We start from the raw sequence: 23,433 nt of genomic DNA on the forward strand, positions 1-23,433 counted from the left end.
ATCTTTCCCCACTCGCCTTAAACCTATGCCTTAAAATTCTTGATTCCCTTACCCCGAGGAAAAATGATATGTGCATCACAATATCTATTCCCCTCATGATTTTATATACCTCTATAAGATCATTCCTCGTGATTTTATATACCTCTTTAAGATCAACCCTGTCCTCCAAGGAATAAAGTCCTAGACTGCTCAACCTCTCCCTATAGCCTAGACCCTTGAGTGAAAAAGTTACCCTGAGGTCTCGCTCAAATCTTTCCCCTCTCACCATAAGCATGTGCCCTCTAGTTTTAGATCCTCTGAGGCCCATTTCTGTTCCTAGAAAAGATGAACATGAAACTTGCCTTAAAATCATTTACTATTAGAAGACGTTTTAAGATATTCTACAGCTGCACTTGGACATGAAATGACCCCTACTTGGTTAGGTGTATGTGGTTGAAACTAAATGAGAAATTATCCAAACTATTTCTTCGTGAGAAGCCACAAAAGTATCTGCTAAACATTTGCATTTCTGGTCCAGATGCCGAGTGCCATTGGGCAGACACAGATGCCAATCGGAGGAGGAAGACGTTTTGCAGCAAGGTGGAAGGATATGGGAGCATCTGCAGCTGTAAGGATCCAGCACCTATTGAATTTAACCCCGAACCTGTGAGTTTCTTTTTTTTCCCCTGTGAACTGTTTTATCACGGTGCTTTCAGTATTTTCAATCAATTGATTTCAAGTGGCTCATCTGTTATAATGGACTTGATAAGATAGCAGTGATGGCAATGTGAAGTCAATTTATTATACTGTTTAGTGATTAAAAAATAAATAAATTCTGAACTGTCAATCTTGATTTTCAGTTGAGTATGTGTACCATTCCTGCCATTGGTTCCATTCAGTGCTCCAGAACATTCCCACCAATGTGTATCACCTAATTATTTTGCTTATGGATTTTCAACTTTGAGAAATAAATTAATCTGAAAACAAGGGAGAAAAGTGCTCATGAGACGCTGTGTATGACTGGTGAATCGTCAAAATGACTTGGAGTCATAGAGTTATACAGCATGGAAATAATGCTAGCTATACTGCTTCGACGCAACTTGTCCATGCAGACTTAGTTGGCATTCTGAGTTAGTCCCACTTACCTGCATTAGGATGGTATCCCCCTGGGTCCCTATATATAAAAATTGTAATTGTATCTGCTTCTGAAGCTTTCTATTCCAGATAGGGACTACCCTCTGAGTGGAAACGTTACTCCTTAAGTCCCTCTTAAATATTTCCCTTCTTGCCTTAAGCATGTGCCCTCTAGTTTTAAGTTAAATGTTTGAAATGTCACCCATCCTTTTTCTCCAGAGATGCTGCCTGACCCGCTGAGTTACTCCAGCACTTTGTGTCTATCTTCAGCATCCGCAATTCCTTGTTTCTACTGTTTCTGCAATTTCTTCCATCAGTTTCTACAAGGCCTAAGGATGCATTTGGTCAGACTTAGAAAAACTTTTGTCTTTGTCTTTTCTTTTACCTTCTGATTTCCTTTTATGGTTTTAATGATATCTCCCACAGCTGAACAATATATCATAGAGAATTGTAGGCATGAATCATGAACCAAATTCCCATACTCTTCTCCCCATTATAAAATATTACAGTAGGGACTAATCATAGTTTTAGAAAAATAAATATGGGGGTGATGGGGTTAAAAATTAGATTTTTAAAAATGGGTGCTCTGTTGCCCCTGCCAGTATCCTTGAAGTTCTTGCTCAGCACTTGTTTTAAAACAATTAAGTTACAAAATAGTTGGATGGCATGTTGTAGGCTTTGTTAAAGACTTTCGATATGTCTGCTGCTACATTGGCATCATGGTCAGATTGCTCTCTGTTCAACAAATTGGAGGTTAAATGCTTTCTCTGAAGGCTGAAACATTTGCTGGGAATACCTTTGATGGCATAGTTGAACATTCTACAAACAGGGTCAGGTTAACATGGAAATGGTCCAAGTAGCTGGTCAGCTACAAGGAGTGCATGAAGGATGCCAATGTAGACTGGTTTTATTTTTGAAGAAACAAACAAAGAATGCTGTTTTGATGTAATGATTTGTAGTTAAGGGAAATTTGAATTTTATTATAATCTAAAGAACCACACATTTAAAATGTTGAAAATAGACACAAAGTAACTCAGCGGGTAAGGCAGCAGCTCTGGAGAAAAGGAATAGGTGATGTTTCGGGTCGAGTCCTTCAGCCATTTATCCTTCTCCACTAACAGGATAACGCATAATGTGTTTATTTTTACAGTTAAAGGATAACAAAGTTTATGATGTCCCAGTGGCAGTGATAGCAGGTAACAGGCCTAACTACCTTTACAGGTGAGATTGGTTTGTTTATATGGACTTTGTACAAATGATGGAATTGTTAATGTTAATTTGAGTACTTTCAGCATATCCTCATTTTACTCTCGGCTGCTATATTAAGGCTATAATTTTGAATTCAATGATCCTATCTTGTGTACAGGTAGCATCCATAATCCTGCTCTGTGGCTACCTGGCTAACGACAGGTTCAGAGATTTCCGATTGTTAAGAATAGAGTGATTAATTTTGTTCCTCCCATTGAAGAGCATTTGACTGAAAGGTTAGCGAAGACTCGTATGTGAATTCGAGAGGACAAAGGGCAAATTACTCGGGGATTGTATAATGGTAAAGTTTTACTGAGATGATGTGGGGTGGTGAGGCAGAATCCACCTCTGATGAGAAGCTCATCAATTTTAAAATGTCACTGAAATGGGCTATGAATGTCTTTTTGCATAATTCTTGCAGTTTGCTTTGCTTTGCCATGACAAATAAGGCCATGAATGGAAAATAGTGTGGCACTGGAAGTTGAGGAGGATTGTGGGGTATGGGCACAGAATGGCAGAAGCTAATTTTTGGATTGCTTCAGCCACAAGACAGGCTAGACAGGCAGTCTTTGTACTGTAAATTTAGTAGGTCTAAAATAAATTCACCTCGCCATTTTTGTCCAATACTTTAACATAAATGATGATAGAGGCAACACGATTAAAGTTTGTTTTCAATGTGGCTTTCCTTTTCTGCAGGATGTTGCGTTCATTACTGTCTGCACAGGGTGTAAATGCAGAGAAGATCATTGTCTTCATTGATGGTTACTATGAGGTGAGATTTACCAGTGTTCTTCATTATGCTGTACATAAATCAAATCCTCAGAAAATATAATAAATTCCAAATTAGTTATTTTTTCCCCCTGAATGTATGACCAGAGATAAATTTAACTACATTGAAAGTAGTTTGTGACTTGGAGATGAATACTAATACTCATGTGCAAATCAGAATAAAAACCATTATCATTTGAGATGTCACATTAGAAATCTAATTAGATTCCTACTGTGCTCATCCTAGAAGTGTGAATAACTGAAAATGTTTCGGTTATAAATGTTTGCTCTTTCACCATCGGGTATGATATCGCCTCCAAAGCCAGACCCAGGGTTCAATATTTCAATATTCAAACAAAGGTGCCCAAACATATGACGAGCATTTGACGGCTCTGGGCCTGTACTTGCTGGAGTTTAGAATGATGGGGGGGGGATCTCATAGAAATTTCCCGTATAATGAAAGGCCTGGATAGAGTGGATGTGGAGAGGATGTTTCCACTAATGGGAGAGTCTAGGATAAGAGAGCACAGCCTCAGAATAAAAAGACATTCCTTTAGAAAGGAGATGAGGAGGAATTTCTTCAGCCAAAGGGTTGTAAATCTGTGGAATTCATTGCCATAGATGGCTGCAGAGGCCAAGTCTTTGGCTATTTTTAAACTGGAGATTGACAAGTACCTGAATGGTAGGGGGAGGAGGGGGGGGGGGGGGGCATAGTTTCTGGGGAGAAGGCAGGAGAATGGGGTTGAGGGAAGGGTCGATCAGCCATGATTGAATGGCGGAGTGGACTCAATGGGCTGAATGGCCTAATTCTGCTCTTAATACTTATGAACAATATCCTTTGCACTTCAGGAATAGTTTCTGGTATTTAAATAGGATTAGTCATAATGTGCTAGAATAAGTGTTTTCTACAGATTTAAAAGTAAAATAAAAATAATTTCAAGCAAATCCATTCTTTAATATATAATGTTTCTTTCCCCTTTCATCAGGAGCCGATGGATGTGGTGGAACTCTTTGGCCTGAAAGGTGTTCAGCACACTCCTATTAGCATTAAAAATGCTCGCGTCTCACAGGTATCAGTTTCATGTTGCAGTAATCTGCTTACCTTGTGGATTTTACTACTTTCAGCCTCTACTAGCAGTTCAGTTAGAATTCTGTGTTCCCTGACTTAATAGTTCAAAGCACAGAAATAATGTGTTAGTATCTAGTTTGTATATGATGGTGATGACAAAGGACATTTTCATTTTAATGTTTGTGTGGGTCAAAACATTTACAAACAAACTGCTGTTGTAAAGTAACTACATTCAGAGTCTGTCCTTAGTTTTCAACGATATCTATAAACAGGGTAGTCTTTATCTGATGTTATACCATTGGCCTACATGTATTTTGATCTTGCCGCGCTGTTGCATTTCTTTTGTAACTTTTTTTATTCCATAGCACTACAAAGCCAGTTTGACAGCTACATTCAATTTGCACCCGGTAAGTTACGAGACCTGCATGAGGTTCTTTTAATGCAGAAGTTTTCTCTACCACTGGACTCCATTGTGAAGTTCCATTTTGTTCACATTTCTGGAGAGTTGCCTCTCAAATCCTGTGCAAGGTTGGATCACTATCTCATTGATTTCAATGTGGGTAATAGGCTGTTAATAATAGTGGATGAGAAGGCAAAATCTTTGCTGACCAAGGAGTCTATGATAATCCCACTCACTCTAAACCTTACCTATCCATCTTTTAAATCTTCTTATAATTATACTTGCATCCCATCATTTCATCTGGCAACTTGTTCCACTCTGCCAAGGTGAGGGAAACATCCCTCGTGTCCCTTTTAAATATTTCCTCTCTCACCTTTAGCTTATGCACTTTAGTTTTAGACTCTCCTATCCTGGGGTAAAGACTGACTATCTGTACCTCTCATCATTTTATAGCGCCCCTTTACTTCAGGGAAAGCAGCCTATGATTTGCTCTTTACAACTCAAGCCTTCCAATTCCAGCAACATTCTTGTGGATCTTTTGTGCACCCTCTAGGGCTTAGTCACATCTTTCCTCGAGAGTGGCAACCAGAGCTGCACGTAATACTCCAAGTGTGGCGTAACTAATGATTTGTGCAATTGTAACATGACGTCCCAACTCCTGGAGGAACTCAGTTGGTTGAGCAGTAGCTGTGGCGAGGGAAGAGTGGCTGACTTTTCCGGTTAAAACCCTACATCATCCTAATTGCCGAAATGTTGACAATTCTTTGCCTCCCTGCCACTTGACCTGTTGAGTTTCTCCAACAGTTTGTTTTTATTTTGCTCCAGGGTCCAGCATCTGCAGTAAATTGTTTTTTAAAGTATTTGTACCAGTATTTGTCGAGGATCAAAAGCGCTCAAATGGCCCTGCCATTCACTGTGTATGTCCTGTCCTGGTTTAACTTCCCAAAATGTATCACTTCACAGTTGTCCGAGTTAAATTTCATCAGCCATTCCCTTGCCCACTCTTTCAGTTGATCTTGATGCTGTTGTAATGTTGGACATCCTTGTTCACGTTCCACCATACCACCAATTGTAATATCATCTGCACATTTATGGACTATGTCATTCACATTCTCTTACAAATCATAAATTAATTTGATGAGCAATGTAGTACCCAGCACTGATTCTGCGACACACCCCTGGTTACAGGTATCTAATCAGAAAAGCAACCCTCCATTACTACCCTCTGCTTCCCACCACCAAACCAAGTCCAATGTACTATCTTGCCCTGGATCCCATGTATTCTTACATGGATCAGCCTACCAGGTGGGAATTTGACAGAGACCTTACTAAAATCCACATTGAGAATGTCCACCCCCATGCCCTTGTTTTATCCTCTTGGTTTCCTGTCAAAGAAACTTGATTAAATTTGTGAGACATGATCACTCATCTGTAGTTCTGTGACTTGTTCCTGCAGCCCTTCTTTAATAAAAATTAAATAAAAACATTAGTCATCCTCCAATCTTCCTATACCTCACTGACAAGCTGGTAGTAAGCAATGTAAAATGTGTCCAGATTTATCCAGGAGACAGCAAGGGCTAGCAAAATTGGGAGAATTCAATGTTCGGGGAGACTAATCGGAGGTTGGGCGATCGTTTCGCCGAACACCTCCGCTCAGTCCGCAATAACCAACCTGACCTCCCGGTGGCTCAGCACTTCAACTCCCCCTCCCATTCCCAATCCGACCTCTCTGTCCTGGGTCTCCTCCATTGCCAGAGTGAGCAACACCGGAAATTGGAGGAACAGCACCTCATATTCCGCCTGGGGACCTTGCGTCCGGATGGCATGAACATTGAATTCTCCCAATTTTGCTAGCCCTTGCTGTCTCCTCCCCTTCCTTAACCCTCTAGCTGTCTCCTCCCACCCTCCCATCTGCCCGCCCTCGGGCTCCTCCTCCTCCCCTTTTTCCTTCCTTCTCCCCCCCACCCCCCATCAGTCTGAAGAAGGGTTTCGGCCCGAAACGTCGCCTATTTCCTTCGCTCCATAGATACTGCTGCACCCGCTGAGTTTCTCCAGCAATTTTGCGTACCTTCGATCTTCCAGCATCTGCAGTTCCTTCTTGAATACCATATTTAGATATTTGCATTAAGGTAATTAATTGCTTAAAATTACAGTTTTTATTCTTGGATGATCTATATTTAGGATGCAAAGTTTACCGTGGTACTTGAGGAAGACTTGGATATCTCGGTGGACTTTTTCAGGTGAGTGCAAAGAACAAATTTTTGTTTCTATTTCGAATGGAAAACATCACCAAACTAAGCATTGTGATATATTAATATTTTTTAATATATTTAGTGTTTTGTTTGAACTTTAAATGCCTATAAAATGGTTCAAAACTTGAATGCTGAACACCAAATTGATGAAACATTGTAACCCTAGCCAATGATTATTCTCCTGAAAATTTGAATTCCCAGTCTATGTCTTTCTAGTTATATCGGTTTTTGCTGCTGGATCTGGTCAAATGCGGGGGTCCTCGTAATTATCATGTACTTTGAAATCTGTTTTCTTCCAGTTTTCTCAGCCAAACAATCCATTTACTTGAAGAGGATGAAAGTTTATATTGCATATCTGCTTGGAATGATCAGGTAAGACATTGTTAAACTGCATCTGGTTGAGTTCTTTCTTAACTAGATCGTTTGCATGTATGAATTGAGACTTTGCGTTTAGTTTGTTGTCATGTTGCCTAGAAATGTATTTTTGGTTGTGATAGCTAAATTAGCTATTTAGCCATATCTGTGTGTTGTACTCTGCTTCAACTGTTGGTATTGGGACTGCGGAACAATTATTGAGCACAAGTTGTTTTTTTAATGTGTGTACCGAGGTACAGTGAAAAGCTTTTGTGTGATAACCAGTCAACAGAAAGACAATACATAGTTACAATCGAGGCACCCAGAGTGTACAGATATATGATAACGGGAATAATGTGAATAATGTTTAGTGCAAGATGTCTGATTAAAGATAGTTTGAGGGTATCCATTGAGGTAGATATAGCTCAGGACTGCTCTCTAGTTGTTGGTGGGATGGTTTAGTTGCTCGATAACAGCATACAGACTATAGTGCAGATTGTGCATCATCAAGTTGCTATAGATAGGAATTGATGTTTGCTGTTGGAAATGTTGTCCTTCTAAATGACTATATTGAATTTAAGTTTGAAATAATTGAGTTTTTTGCCACCGTAATTGGAGAAGGTTGCCATAACTTTAGATTATTGTGAGAATCAATATAGGAGATTGCAGGGGTCTTGGTGAAGATTTATGTAACCTCTCTAGCTGCATGCAAGGTTCTGGAGGACAGGAGAGCAGCCAATGTTGTTCCTTTGCTTAAGAAAGGAATTAGAGATAATCTAGGAAATTAAAGGCCAGTGAGCCTTGCATCAATGATTGGGAAGGTATTGGAGAAAAGGATTTACAAGCATTTGGAACAGAATGGGCTAATTAGGGACAGTCAGCATGGTTTTGCCACAGCAGGTCATGTCTTATGAACTTGATTACGTTTTTTCAGGAAGTGATAAAGGGCGTCAATGGGGGTAGGGCAGTAGATGTTGTCTACGTGGATTTTAGTGAGGCATTTTATTAAATTCCCCATGGTAGGCTGATCCGGTGGATTAAGATGGATAGATTCACGGTGACTTTGTTGTTTGGATTTAGAATGGGTTTACACATTGTAGACAAGTTATGGTGGAAGTGTGTTATTCTGGCAAGAAGTCTGTGACCAAAGGTTTGGGTGGGGACCTTTGTTTGTAATATATGTAAAAGACTTGGACCCAAATGAAGATGAATTGGTGAATAAGTTTGCCGACAACACCATATAAAGGAGTTGTGGACAAAGAGGGGTGCTGTCAAACTATACAGCAGGATACGATCAGCTACAGGAATGGGCATAGGCAGTATAAATCAAGCAAGTGTTTTGGAGGTCGAATGTAAGGGGAAAGTGTACAGTTAATAGCAAGATCCTTAACAACATTGATGTCCAAAGGGATCTTGGGGTCCTAGTTCATAGCTCCCTGAAAGAGGCAATGTAAATACATAGTAGCAATGTTACAAAATTTTGAGATTTAAAAAATCAAGTCTGTAATTTATCCCATCAGATAAAGCATAAAAAGAAGTTTAATTTGACACCTAATTCACTTTCATATCTCAAGTATTTAAAAAGTTATGGCCATTTTCATACTCGGAAATTAGCATCTTGTTCCCCATTGATTTTCTATGGACATAACAAAAAAGCTGTGATCGTGGACAGTCAAAAGCCCATAACCTTCTTAAAAATTAAGAGAACTGAATGAAATTTTCAGTTATCGTAGATTGAACCATTCTGAAACAAATATAAAATAATCTTACTTGGATGACCTGAAATTAAAGCATATAATTAGTTAGTTACCCAAGTGTAGCTAATTTCAAACTTCAATTACTAGATCTAAACATCTATCCATTTCTTAATAAATGATTAACATTTTTAAATAGCCTAAGTGTCCAAATAATATTCATAAATAATTCACAATAAAACATGATTTTTAAATCTCATTTATATTAATTTATAGGCCAAATGGAAGGAATTTAGTGTTTAATTGCTGTAAATTAAAGTCCATTTTAAATCGGCTTTCTAGTGGGTTCCTGTGAACGCGCTGGTTTAGAACGTTCACATTGCGGTAGATTTGTGCCCTCAAATGCCCAGAAAAATACTGCGGGATATAATGGGCCCAAAATGAGCTACTCGCAATATTAAACTTTGTATAAAGGGATCTTAAGAAGCCCTTTTTAATGTAAAAATAAGCAGCCTACCTTCTGTTATTTGCTCTATGCGACCCTGACAGCTGCCGGTGGTCGCGGGTTTAGAGATTGATTTTTAAACTACTATAACTATTATACGAGGCCTTTAAAACTAATAATAGCTTTTGCGACGGGGTCTTCCAGCGATTTTTCGTTAATAATTAACTAGGCTGAACATCTTCGATTTGAACAGCCTAGAGAAAATCGCGTTTTAAACCCGCCCCCCTCTAAACGGCGCCAAAATCGCGCACACCCGCAGCGACAGATTTTCAGCGACGCTTCAGGTAGGCTTTGCAACATACCTATACATAGAGTGATAAAGAAGGCATGTGATGATGTGATGTACTTGGATTGTTTTCTCAAGTGTCAGAGCCTGAGGGGGAGACCAGATAGAAATATATAAAATTGACGTCAATGGAAACTGGTGGCCGCCCACTCCCCCCTTGGTGGCCGTTTCCCCCCCCCCCCCCCCCCCTTTGTGACGTCACTCGAAGTGGGTTGAAGGATGGTCACAACCTCTTTTTCCAGGGTCAAGGACTGGAGGATGCAGCTTTAAGATGAGTGGAGAAAAATTTAAGGAGACTAGACCAAGTGCAGACCCGTTGGGTCAGCTCCCCCAAAGCAATGTTCCACCACTCACCCGTTCCCCCAACACAATCCTTGGGGGGCAGAGAGGGAGGGGGTAGAGTGGGGGGGGAGGGAGGGTAGAGGGAGATGGCGAGGCCCTCTTCAATCCCTAGAGAGGGATGGGGTAGAGGGGGAGGGGGGTAGAGAGGGAGGGGGAGTGGGGTGGAGGGGGTGGAGAGGGAGGAGGCAGAGAGGGGGAGGGGAGGGGAGAGAGGGAGGGGGAGGAGAGGTAGGTAGGGAGGGAGGGATGGGGTGGAGTGGAGTGGGGGGAGGGAGGGTAGTGAGAGTGAGGGGGGGAGGGGGAGGGGGTAGACAGGGTGGGAGTGAGGGTAGATAGGGTGGGGATAGAGAGGGAGCGGGCGAGCGAGGGAGTGTAGATGTGGCAACTATCCTCGCCCATCGTCACGAGGCCTCACTATTGCCGCCTCGATGTCTCCTTCACCGCCGCGGTCCCGATGCGTCGCGGGTAGAAGCCCAGGTCGATAAAAGCGGTACGTTAATTTAAACGTGGCCCTTTCCCTGACGTCAATGGAAACTGGTGGCCGCCCACTCCCCCTTGGTGGCCGTTCCCCCCCCCCCCCCAGCCCTTTGTGACGTCACTCGAAGTGGGTTGAAGGAGATTTGCCGTTTGAAAACTTTGTTTATGACTATTTTTAAAACGCTGTAACGTGTGAAATATAGCATGAAATGTAAAATTGAGGGGCATTGATGGGGTAGATGGTCACAACCTCTTTTTCCAGGGTCAAGGACTGGAGGATGCAGCTTTAAGATGAGTGGAGAAAAATTTAAGGAGACTAGACCAAGTTGGATCTGCTCCCCCAACGCAATATTCCACCACTCACCTGTTCCCCCATTGCAAGAAGCAGTTTATTTTGTCGAGGGGGTTAATGTGATTAATAATCTGAAAATTTCTGCGTTAGCGTATGGCGTTTTGACTAAGGTAGAATGACACACGCATACAAGCGCACACACACATACATGCAAGATGAGACTTTTATAGGTATAGAGATGTGCAGGGTAGGATTTTCTTACAAAGAAGGTAGTGGATGTCTGGATTGTTCTGCAGGGTTGGTGGGTAGAGGCCTATACTATAGTGCCATTTAAAAGGCTTTTAGATAGGTACATGGATATGTGAATGGAGGGTTATGGATCACTTGCAGGCAGATGAGATTTATTTAACCTTGGCATCATGTTCAGCATGGGCATTTTTTGCCGAAGAGCCATTTTCTGTGCTGTACTTTTAAAGTATTTTGATGCATGAAAGTTCTCACTGGAATGTGGTTTTGCTTGCTGCTCCAAAAGATCATTCAATACTGATTGCTGTTATCAGACCAAATAGTATTTCAATTACATTTTGTAAACCTTAGGGTTATGAGCACACAGCAGAGGACATTGCTCTGCTCTATCGAGTGGAAAGTATGCCAGGGCTTGGCTGGGTTCTAAAGAAGAGCCTTTATAAAGATGAACTGGAGCCAAAGTGGCCAACACCCGAAAAGGTAAGGTTGGTTTAATCCCTAGTCCATAAATTCAATGTGGCTGTCTGTGCATTGTTCTAACAACCATTTCCATTTTTTGTTAATGATCATTTTGCATGTATTCGTGTAATAAACTGAAGAACTTCTGCTATTCCCTCTCTTTGCAATTCGTTGCAGGGAAAAATGTAAATGCTGTAAAAAATGCTTCAATTTTTTAATAGGTTTTCCAGAAAATGGAAGCTCCTGGGAGAATAAACCATTGAATAGATTTTCTGTCCTCAACAGACAATATACTTTGGTTGAGACTGTCCAGCTATTTTCCCACTTACTTTGGACTAATTCTTTTGCATTGCACAGCAAAAAAATAATTAAAAGAAACCACAATAACCTACCAAGAACCCTAAGTTTTGAATAACCAAATGTGATCTGGAATGTGGTGTAATATTTACTGCTGCTAAATTGAAAGAGTCCGTGCAAATTCTTGACCTATTGAGTGCAATTATGAGTGGTTGATCATGGGAATTGTGCTAAGCCATAAAACAGAGATGCTGCCTGACCCGCTGAGTTACTCCAGCATTTTATGTCCACCTTCGATTTAAACCAGCATCTGCAGTTCTTTCCTACACGTTTTACCTGCTCTGATAATTGGTTCACCTGATAGGATCCTCCATTCATCTGCAAAGGTTATCAACATTATTCCCCTACAATATGTACAACTGGACACGAGAACAGGAGCCTTGTATGGATTTCCATCACTTCCAAATAATGTCATCCAAATTTGGGCATTTCTCATTATCACTGGCTACATAGTGAGATATTCCTATCTAATATTATTGTGAGAGCATTGTCACAAGGACTGACACAATATGAGAAAACAAGTGTCCTAAAATCAAATAAAAGAATAAAAGCTAGTTAATAATGCATTACTTGTTGTAATATCAGATTACAATTTTTTATTTTTTTATTAAACAATTTGTCTTTTCCTTTTTGTGTCTGTTTTGTATGTGTTAAATATATGTTTTTAGCGTTCTTTAGCTTGTTTTATGTGGGTGGGGGGGAGGATGAACTTTTTCTAAGCTGTTACCTCGACGGAGATGTAATATTGTTTTTTTTCCGTATCGTATCTCCGTCCCCACTGGGGCCTAATATCGTGGAATTGGCGGCTTGCTGGAGATCGAACGGGAGTTCCATCGCGGGAGTCTACTGACTTACCATCACGGAGTTCGCGGTCCCTGTGGGGGGTCGTTTTTGGGGCTAAAATCATGGGAGCCTGTGGGACTTCATCTCGTAGCCCGTGGTCTCTGGTTAGAGACCGACATCGGGGACTCCAAGCCGCAGCAGTTTCGATCGCCCGACACAGGAGGTTCAATCGCCCCGACACGAGAGCTTCGACCGGCGGCTGTGTGAGCTTCGATCGCCCCAACTGCGGATGGTTCGACTGCCCCAACTCCGGGAGAATAAAGAGGGTAGAAGATTGGACCTTATTGCCTTCCATCACAGTGAAGAACGTGGGGAATCTGCTGTGGTGGATGTTTATGTTAACTTTTATGTAGTTGTGTGTCTTGTTGCTTTTTTTTTTAGTATGGATGTATGGTAATTCGAATCTCACTGGACCTTAATTGGTACATATGCCAATAAACTAACCTTGAAACAGGCCCTTCGGCCTACCGAGTCCACATCGACCAGCGATCCTTGCACATTGACACTATCCTACACACACTAGGGACAATTTTTACATTTATACCAAGCCAATTCACCTATAAATCTGTATGTCTTTGGAGTGTGGGAGGAAACCGAAAATCGTGGAGAAAACCCACGCGGTCATGGGGAGAACGTACAAACTCCATATAGACAGCACCCATAGTCAGGATCAAACCCTGGTCTCTGGCGCTAAGCTACCGTGCCGCCCATGTATTGTTTGGGATGTAACTATAAAACTAGCTTTTTTTGTAGATTAAGACTATTGATTTTATGTCCTGATTTCTCCACAGCTCTGGGACTGGGACATGTGGGTGAGAATGCCCGAGCAAAGAAAAGGTCGGGAGTGTATTATCCCAGATGTGTCCAGATCTTACCACTTTGGCATTGTTGGACTCAATATGAATGGCTATTTTCATGTGAGTAATAGACAGTTATATTAATATAATGCTGCTGTGATAGAATTGTTTAGGGGTGATCAGGCTAGTTGCTTAGTAACTAGTCACTAGTACGGAGCAGCTGATGTGTGCTGTGATTTTTCTGGTTGGATCTTGTGCAGTCAACAGTACCTTTGACAGTAGCTGATTAAAGGGTATTTGGGGTGTAATTTTAAACTGAATAATGAGTGAAATTTTTGTTGTTCTCCATTGATTTTAATTAATTCGCTTTATTTTTGTTTTGAAGGAAGCCTATTTCAAGAAACACAAGCTCAACACAGTTCCAAATGTGCAGCTTAAAAATATAGATAGGTATCTGATACTTTAATCTGTTCCTTGGCTTTCACCACATATTATTTCCCATGTTGACGTGTGCTTTATATAACTAATTTTGCTCAGCAATTTTAGAACCACAAATTAATTCAGGATCTCTTGTAGTTAGAACATTTAATGCTAATGATTCTTCAGCTCAAAGCCACTTTGTTTTAATTGGTTGGTAAATGACTTTGCGTGCTCACAGGCTCAAACTTAACATCTTTTACAGTTTGAAAAAGGATGCTTACGAGAAAGAAATTCACAAACTGCTAAGGTAAAGTAGTTGTTTTATTGAAAAATAAAGCTTGCCATCTCACATATTTCCAGTTGACTAAAACAAGCTGTATTCTTGTAGGTTTATTTATTTCAAGCATTCCATGCCAGGAAATAATTTTCTCACTATTGTACCATTATATTCAATAATCAGTGATTGTTTAATCATGTCTTGGTTAAACTACATTATCAATTGTGCAATTGTTGATTAAATAAAAATTAAACCGTAAACTCTGTTTTTGTAAACCTTTTGAATTGCTAATATTGGTTGTATTTCCTACAGTGAGGCCAAGGTTCTAGACCATACCAAAAACCCTTGTGAAGATAGTTTCATTCCAGACACTGAAGGAAAAATCTATCTCATGTATATTCGAATGGACCAGGAAGCTGATTTTACAACATGGACACAGTTAGCAAAGGTAAGAAAGACTTTCCTCATCTGGGTTGTGCCTTCAAGAAGTGACTTGAGGAGAGACATGGAAAATTATTTCAAAATTAGAATGAGTGGGCACTGCATATCTGCAATAAAGTAGGGAAAACCCCACATTCTGTTGCTATGCAGCAGATGGATTGTCGGGCAACCATCTTAAGGAATGATGGTTGAAGGAATGAGTAAGGAATGATAAGCTTGCGAGGAACCTAATAATTAAAAATATTAAGAGTATTATGTTGATAGGAATGTGAATCAAGAATATTAGAGGAATGAGTAAGAAGTTTCCGGAACAATACCACAATTGGCTGTAATATTGGAGACACAGAGGCTGCAAATGCTCAAGATTCTTGGCAATTTGGTTGGCAGACAGGAAACAAAGGGTAGGAATTAACGGGTTCCTTTCAGAATGGCAGGCAGTGACTAGTGGGGTACTGCAAGGCTCGGTGCTGGGATCGCAGCTATTTACAATATATATTAATGATTTGGATGAAGGGATTAAAGTAATATTAGCAATTTTGCAGATGACACAAAGCTGGGTGGCAGTGTGAACTGCGAGGAGGATGCTATGAGGATGCAGGGTGACTTGGACAGGTTGGGTGAGTGGGCAAATGCATGGCAGATGCAGTTTAATGTGGATAAATATGAGGTTATCCACTTTGGTGGCAAAAACAGGAAGGCAGATTATTATCTAAATGGTGTCAAATTGGGAAAAGGGAAAGTACAACGGGATCTGGGATCTTTGTTCATCAGTCACTGAAAGTAAGCATGCAGGTACAGCAGGCATGTTGGTCTTCATAACAAGAGGAGTTGAGTATAGGAACAAAGAGGTCCTCCTGCAGTTGTACAAGGCCCTTGTGAGACCACACTTGAAGTATTGTGTGCAGTTTTGGCCTCCAAACTTGAGGAAAGACATTCTTGCTATTGAGGGAGTGCAGCTTGTGTTCACAAGGTTAATTCCCGGGATGGCGGGACTGTCATATGCTGAGAGATTGGAGCGGCTGGGCTTGTATACTCTAGAATTTAGAAGGATGAGAGGGTATCTTATTGAAACATGTAAGATTATTAAGGGTTTGGACACGCTAGAGGTAGGAAACATGTTCCCAATGTTGGTGGAGTCCAGAACCAGGGGTCATAGTTTAAGAATAAGTGGTAAGCCATTTACCACTTCAAGCTACCATGGTCAAGTTTAATCTACAATTGGAGAGGGAGAAGGGTAAATCGGAGGTGTCAGTGTTACAGTTGAATAAAGGGGACAATGGAGCTATGAGGGAGGAGCTGGCCAAAGTTGACTGGAAAGATACCCTAGCAGGGATGACAGTGGAAGAACAATGGCAGGTATTTCTGGGAATAATACAGAAGGCGCAGGATCAGTTCATTCCAAAGAGGTAGGAAGATTCCAAGGGGAGTAAGGTGTGACCATGGCTGACAGGGGACGTCTGGGACAGTATAAACATAAAAGAGATGAAGTACAACATAGCAAAGATGTGCGGGAAGCAAGATTGGGTAATGTTTAAAGAGCAACAGAAGATAACTAAAAAGGCAATACGGGGAGAAAAGATGAGGTATGAAGGTAAGCTAGCCAAGAATATAAAGGAGGATGGTAAATGGCTTCTTTAGGTATGTGAAGAGGAAAAAAAATAGTTAAGTCCAAAGTTGGACCCTTGAAGACTGAAAAAGGTGAACTTATAATGGGGAACAAGGAAATGGTAGATAAGTTGAACAGGTAATTTTGGATCCATCTTCATTAAGGAGGACACAAACAATCTACCTGATGTACTAGTGGCCAGAGGACCTGTGGTGACAGAGGAACTGAAGGAAATCCACATTAGGTGTTGGGTAGACTGATGGGACTGAAGGCTGATAAATCCCCAGGCCCTGATGGTCTGCATCCCAGGGTACTTAAGGAAGTGACTCTTGAAATCGTGGATGCATTGGTGATAATTTCCCAATGTTCTATAGAGTCAGGATCAGTTCCTGTGGATTGGAGGGTAGCTAATGTTATCCCACTTTTTAAGAAAGGCGGGAGGGAGAAAACGGGGAATTATAGACCAGTTAGCCTGACATCGGTGGTGGGGAAGATGCTGGAGTCAATTATAAAAGTTGAAATAGCGGCACATTTGGATAGCAGTAACAGGATCGTTCCGAGTCAGCATGGATTTACGAAGGGAAACTTTTTTGAGGATAAATGTGAGGTTATTCACTTTGGTAGCAAAAACAGGAAGGCAGATTATTTATCTAAATTGTGTCAAGTTGGGAAAAGGGGAAGTACAACGGGATCTGGGGGTGCTTGTACATCAGTCAATGAAAGTAAGCACGTAGGTACAGCAGGCAGTGAAGAAAACGAATGGCATGTTGGCCTTTATAAGAAGAGGAGTTGAGTATAGGAGCAAAGCGGTCTTTCTGCAGTTGTATATGGCCCTAGCGAGACCACACCTGGAGTATTGTGTGCAGTTTTGGTCCCCTAATTTGAGGAAGGACATTGTTGCTATTGAGGGAGTGCCGCGTAGATTTACAAGGTTAATTCCCGGGATGCTGGTACAGTCATATGCTGGGAGAATGGAGCGGCTGGGCTTGTACACTCTGGAGTTTAGAAGGATGAGAGGGCATCTTATTGAAACATGTTCCGGATGTTGGGGAAGTCCAGGCTGGTTCTCTGGATGCTTTCAAGAGAGAGTTAGATAGAGCTCTTAGGGATTTAAGGGATATGGAGAAAAGGCAGGAATGTGGTACTGATTGTGGATGATCAGCCATGATCACATTGAATGGCGGTGCTGGCTGAAGGGCCAAATGGCCTACACCTATTGTCTATTGCCTTAAAAGGATCAGTGGGAATTTCTCAGCAAGTCAAGCAACATATGTGGAAGGAAATGAATAGACAATCTTTAGGGACCTTTCTTCAGATGTGTGAATTTTATATTATTGCTAAGAAGCTGTAGAGTGCAGTCAAATATCAGAGATTTGGTCAGGGATGAAGAAAGGTGGCAATTGGAATCTGTCATTAGGATCTGTTGAAGTGGTGCAAATAACACTAATGAATATAAAATAGAAAGATATGATGTGTGGAAGACCAGATGGATTAAAGTACATTCCATAAATTCCTCAAGACAGTATGCAGGCCAACAAGGCAATTAAATAGGTAGTTTATTAACTGAGGAATAGAATATAAGAAAGGGGAATTAATGCGGGAACTCTGTGAAGCATTAAGCCCACAGTTAAGAATTGTATATACATTTCCAGTCACTGTGTGGTAGGAATTATGTGGCAGCAGTAATGAGAAGATGTGCAGGTTGATGCCTGGACTGGAGAGAAATAGTTATGAGGAATTATTAACTTGGTGGTTATCGTTTTCTTTAGACCAGAAAAGGCAAAATATTTTACCAGGCTGTATAAAAGTGAATGCATGGAGAGATTCTTTCTATTCAACTTTTGCTTCACAGAAAAATTATCTGAAATGTAAAGTAGCAGGATTAGAAGAGAATTATGGATATTTTTCCATTTAAGTGCAGGTGCGGGCAGAAACTCTTATTGCGTTTAATTAGTGGAACAGCTGTAACCTGCAAAGCTGTGAGTAAAGAACTGGTTACTTGGTATAGCATTTTTAACTAGTGCAAATGAGATAGCCCAGCTAATTGCCTGTGAGGTAAACATTAGACTTAATGAAAGTTGTGCTTGGCATAGCTAATCCATGAGACTTGCAGTGGGTCAATTTGAAAGGTCAGTCTGAAGAAGGGTCTCGACCCGAAGCGTCACCCATTCCTTCTCTCCAGAGATGCTGCCTGTCCTGCTGAGTTACTCCAGCATTTTGTGTCTACCTTTGATTTAACCCAGCATCTGCAGTTCTTTCCTCCTACACATGAATTGATGACCCTTCTTCAGACTGATTGTGGTCAGGGGGGCTGCAGGGGAAAGGTGGATGATATGTAGGAGCAGGACAATGCTTGGTGAGTGATAGGTAGATAGTGTGAAACTGGCATTGGATGTAGTCCAAAATATCTTAACTCGGGTCATTCCAAGGAATTACAATTCAATTCCAATGAAAGTGTGTCCTCTTATGATTGGCTGTAGAAGTTCGATCCGTGTTTTTTAGCATTTAGAAGAATGGGGGATGATCTTATTGAAACATACCATCCTGAGGGCCATGGTGGGACAAATGTTGAGATGTTTCCATTAATAGGAGATCTTGAATGAGGCAACAAGGTTAGTGGGCAATCATTGAAAACCAAGGTGCATAGAAACAACTTAATACAGAAGTTTCAATTCTTGAAATGTCTACTCTAGCGGAATCTGGAGGCGAGATTGCAAGAGGAAACAGCAAAAGTTTTGAAAGATCAAAAAATAAAAGACTTTGGGGAATTGAGGCTGATCAGTTGTAGTCACATTAAATGGCAGGACAGGCCTGAGGGGCAGAGAGATATGCTCCTTTTTTTCTTAATTTCCCTTTTTCTCACAACCCTGTAGTTTGTACAAATAATTTTAAATTTGTCATTGAATTTGCTTCCTGTAAGTGTATTTATTATTGTAGCCAATTGTATGTTTCAAATTGCCTCTGCGATAATAAAAGCAGAAATTGCTGGGAATACTGGGTTAAATGCATGTGTGGAGATGACAATCAAGTCGTAATTTGCACCATTATAATTAGGGAAGGTTTGAAATGTTTGTGCTAGTTCTAATGAAAGCTCACCCACATAAACCTTTAAACTCTTTTTCCATGTGCTGCCTGACATGCTGAATATTTCCAACACTTTCCTATTTTACTTCTGATTTCCACCATTTTTTTGACATTCAGCTTTTTCCAGTTGCCGTTATTCTGAATCTTACTGCTTTATGATGGTACTTAAAAAAAAATTCACTGTCAATTTCAACAGCAACCAAATGTCCTCTTAATTTTAGTTGAAGGAAAACAGACTGTATCTTATCTGGGGCCTCCATAACTGAAGTCCCACATCTCAGATACAATCTGCTATTGTATTTCTTTGCTCTGTCCAGTACATTACCATCCTGTCTGAACTCTTGTATCCAAAATTAAATTAATAAAGCTCGTTAGTGTTTTGCTTAAGTTTAGCTCAATTTCTTTTCTAATCTCTGAGTCTACTAATAAAGGATCTGTGTGGTTTCCTCCTTCGTGTAGACATGATATAATGGAACTCTAATGACGTGGCAAGCAATTATTCATCAACTAATATCAATGATACAACATTATTGCATTTGTTAAATGTGATCATAAAGGTTATCTCATTTGTTGAAAGCCACTACATTTGCCTGTGTTGTGACGTTGCCTGCACTTACAAACACAAAGGCTGTGATTGTGAAAAGTCACTTGTGCACTCTTGCTTTTTATCTATCTACAAAGAAATGGTTAAAAAGTATATAATAATTGCAGAAAATAACATGTTATTGAATCTCTATGTTTCAACTATCAAAGGTTGTTTCAAAGTAGACGATTTTGTCTATTATTGATTTTTTCTAATTGTCTAACAATTGCTGTGATTCTATTTTCTAGTGCCTGCACATCTGGGACCTAGATGTCCGAGGTAACCACAAGGGCATGTGGCGGCTATTCAGAAAGAAAAACCACTTGCTTGTTGTGGGTACACCTTCCTCTCCTTATTCGTAAGTATTGTTCTTCCATTCAGTACATTTTTGATTTAGCATTTCTTTTATGTCATTAAAATTAATTTGAGAATTTTCTGATCGGATGTTACTGTTACTTAAAAAATGACTATGTTGAATAACTAAATGCAGCTGCATTATATTGTGCATGATGGGTCAGGGCAGATGGATCTGTGGCAAAATGCTATTGCTTTGTGTTGCATTGAAATGGAGTAAAGCATTAATCAACTTGCCTCTTCAAATAAGAAATTCACCTAATGTCTGATTGAAATTTTGTAGACATTTGAAATAATGTCTTTTTTTTTTTTACCAGATTAAAGAAACCAGCATCAATTATCCCAATATATATTGAGCCACCTCCAAAGGAAGATGTGGAATTGAATTAAGGATGGCATTTGAGGAGTTTACTCATCATTTCCGTGACTACTTTGTACCACTATATTTAACGTATTATCATGGTTTTACATGTTTTTTTTAAAAGATCTGCTTCAAGTAAAGAAAACAAAGTTACCAATGGCTAATACTTGATTAATTGTACTACTATAGATTTAGTTTTATAAATTATGGATTGATATTTATTTATTTTACATGAATGCTGCAACTGCATTTTCTGAAATATTAGTAAAGCCAATCATTTGATTAGCTGGTGTATCCAGGAAATTATGAATGGGGTCCTGATTTATTCAAGCTAAATATAATTGAATCTGGTGAAACTGATTAGTTCAAACGAGCATATTTCTTGCATCATAAGTGTTTCTACTGTAATTATCTCCTGCTGTATTATGTACGACATAACAAATTGTTGCCCAGAATTGTATTATCACATCTTCAAATTCTGCAAATATATAAAGTACTAAATATGTTATGATTTTTTTTTTAAATGATTGGGGTCAGTTTATTGGGAGTAAGATATAGGAGGAAAAATGTTTTTATCCCGCTGGACTGAATTATTTAAGGACACGTCAATCTAACACTAAATATTATAGACTGGAATTTCCAGGTTTCTATGTATTTAATTAACCCCAGTTTGTACTAATCATTATATCTTATTTAAAAAGCTTGTTTATTTGCATTTATTGAACTGGGGTAGATTATATTGTCTATTATAAATAAATGCTGTTTATAATTGTATATAATCAATGAAGGACTAGTAAAATATTAGTACCTATGGAACTATAATTGCTGCTGTGGTGTGACAGAAAATCTCCTGAGGATTCCCTGAATGTTTAAACCATTTAGTTCAAACATCAAAGCAGGTACTTTTTCCTTTACAGTGTTTAATGTTTACCTACTGTGTGCTCCAGAACAGTGCCAACAGTTATTGTGTATTGAATTGTATAGTTTAAGCTTTCATTGCTTCAGAATCAATGAAATGACTGGCTTGAATGTTCAGTTCATAAAGGAGTAATCCTAGTTTTAATAAAATGTTTTTACAATCAACATTAAAGCTGCTAATGGTTGATGGGAGGTGGGGCCAGAACATGGGTGAGATTTTGAACACCAAATATTTAACGACAAGCAATTTATAGTATCTATTTACCGTAGATTTTCTACAAAACACGAAAATCAGAATCCTTTATAGTAATGTGAAGGATAGTTCACACAAGGTGTATTGATCTGCACAGTTTCGACTTCTATTGAGTTAAAATGGTTAATGCAAATGATTCATGTGGCATCAATGTTTCTTTCAGTTCCATTCATAATGTGACATTTACGACAATATGCTGGAACTGAGAAATAAATAAAATATACCCCTAACAAAATTTCACATGTGGAAACAGACTTATGTTGAGTGAGTCCCAATCCTGAGGTGGCAGTTGCTGTAGAGTGATCTATTTGGACAGTTGCTGAACAATGGGTTTCCAAAAAGTGTGTAAATCTACCAAGGTAACAAATAACGCTCAAGATAATTGGACACTAGTGACTTTAAAATCAGTTTGTGGTAATTCCCTATAATTTTAAGTTTGTAGAATTGTAGCTTTCAAATTGCCAAATACATTATGCCTGCTTAAGTACTCAAAGGTTTATGTTATCTGTCGAAGCTATGTTGAAGTCTGGGAGTTTCCTAATTTGTTTGGAACCTTAACTGCTGTGGTGAAGTTGTCTTCCCCATCACAGTCTTGAATGGTTCATTTGATGAGTAGGCTGCAAATTAGTACAATTCCAAATCTTTAAAAAGCTTTGAAATTTATAACAGAGGCTCTGCTTTATGTATGCTTTTTTTTTGCAGAAGATGGATGATTCCATGCAAAATAAATTGATATTTTGTGCTTAAGAGCAAAATCAAATGTGGCTGAAGAATATATTGCCATGATGTATTGCTTGTCTTAACTCCCTAGAAGTGAGTTAAGTTAAGTTTGCAATCATTGTTAATGCATGATTTATTTAGATCATGGCCCTACCACAAGAAATGGGCAATATGCACCATTTTCAGTAACTAACAACAGGATAGCAATTCTCAGAACTTAGTTACTAAAAATGGATTCTCTTCAGACACAGAGGTGAGGGTGAAAATATGGCTGATGGAACTCTTGCATCAAAATATATCTGCCAGATTTAGATATTGACTTTTCATGAGACTAAGGAGAAATTAGTATAAACACAAGGGTACCTAACCTACAAAACTTTTAATCATCATTCTTAATATAATTTTGGCAATTTTTCCTTGCACATTTGTGATTGCTCTGTGAGGACGATGCAATATAATTAAAGTTTCAGAAATATAATTAGAAGAGCCCAAAGGGAGAGTGTTCAAGAAGGAACTGCAGATGCTGGAAGATCGAAGGTACACAAAAATGCTGGAGAAACTCAGCGGGTGCAGCAGCATCTATGGAGCGAAGGAAATAGGCGACGTTTCGGGCCGAAACCCTTCTTCAGACTGATGACAATATCAGTCTGAAGAAGGGTTTCGGCCCGAAACGTCGCCTATTTCCTTCGCTCCATAGATGCTGCTGCACCCGCTGAGTTTCTCCAGCATTTTTGTGTACCAAAGGGAGAGTATTTGGATATAAGGCAAATTAAGCTAGTGTTTTGCATCTACTTGATAAAACAAGGTTGCAACCTATCGGTGGTACACAAAAGTGGTTTGGTTTCAGTTTTGCTCAATTCACCATCAAGGCTTCATTTGTGAATGCGGTTGACTCCTGAACTGTGATTAAGTAT

General features: G+C 39.7%; 1 protein-coding gene across 2 annotated transcripts in view; it reads left to right on the top strand.

The window, feature by feature from the left end:
* The window catches only part of pomgnt1 (protein O-linked mannose N-acetylglucosaminyltransferase 1 (beta 1,2-)), a 41,494-nt gene extending 18,757 nt beyond the window's left edge, over positions 1–22,737 (top strand). For both annotated transcript variants that reach the window (XM_033028649.1, XM_033028650.1), the window contains exons 8-21: positions 518–645; positions 2,264–2,334; positions 3,058–3,133; positions 4,116–4,199; positions 4,564–4,605; positions 6,780–6,838; positions 7,150–7,222; positions 11,398–11,526; positions 13,497–13,622; positions 13,888–13,952; positions 14,185–14,229; positions 14,512–14,647; positions 20,162–20,271; positions 20,585–22,737. In XM_033028649.1, coding sequence (XP_032884540.1) covers positions 518–645; positions 2,264–2,334; positions 3,058–3,133; positions 4,116–4,199; positions 4,564–4,605; positions 6,780–6,838; positions 7,150–7,222; positions 11,398–11,526; positions 13,497–13,622; positions 13,888–13,952; positions 14,185–14,229; positions 14,512–14,647; positions 20,162–20,271; positions 20,585–20,657 — 1,217 coding nt within the window. In that variant the 3' untranslated portion in view covers positions 20,658–22,737. The remainder of the gene's footprint in view (positions 1–517; positions 646–2,263; positions 2,335–3,057; positions 3,134–4,115; positions 4,200–4,563; positions 4,606–6,779; positions 6,839–7,149; positions 7,223–11,397; positions 11,527–13,496; positions 13,623–13,887; positions 13,953–14,184; positions 14,230–14,511; positions 14,648–20,161; positions 20,272–20,584) is intronic.
* The last annotated feature ends 696 nt before the right edge of the window (positions 22,738–23,433 follow it).

Source organism: Amblyraja radiata, chromosome 10 (assembly GCF_010909765.2).
Source record: "Amblyraja radiata isolate CabotCenter1 chromosome 10, sAmbRad1.1.pri, whole genome shotgun sequence".
Classification (NCBI taxonomy): domain Eukaryota; kingdom Metazoa; phylum Chordata; class Chondrichthyes; order Rajiformes; family Rajidae; genus Amblyraja; species Amblyraja radiata.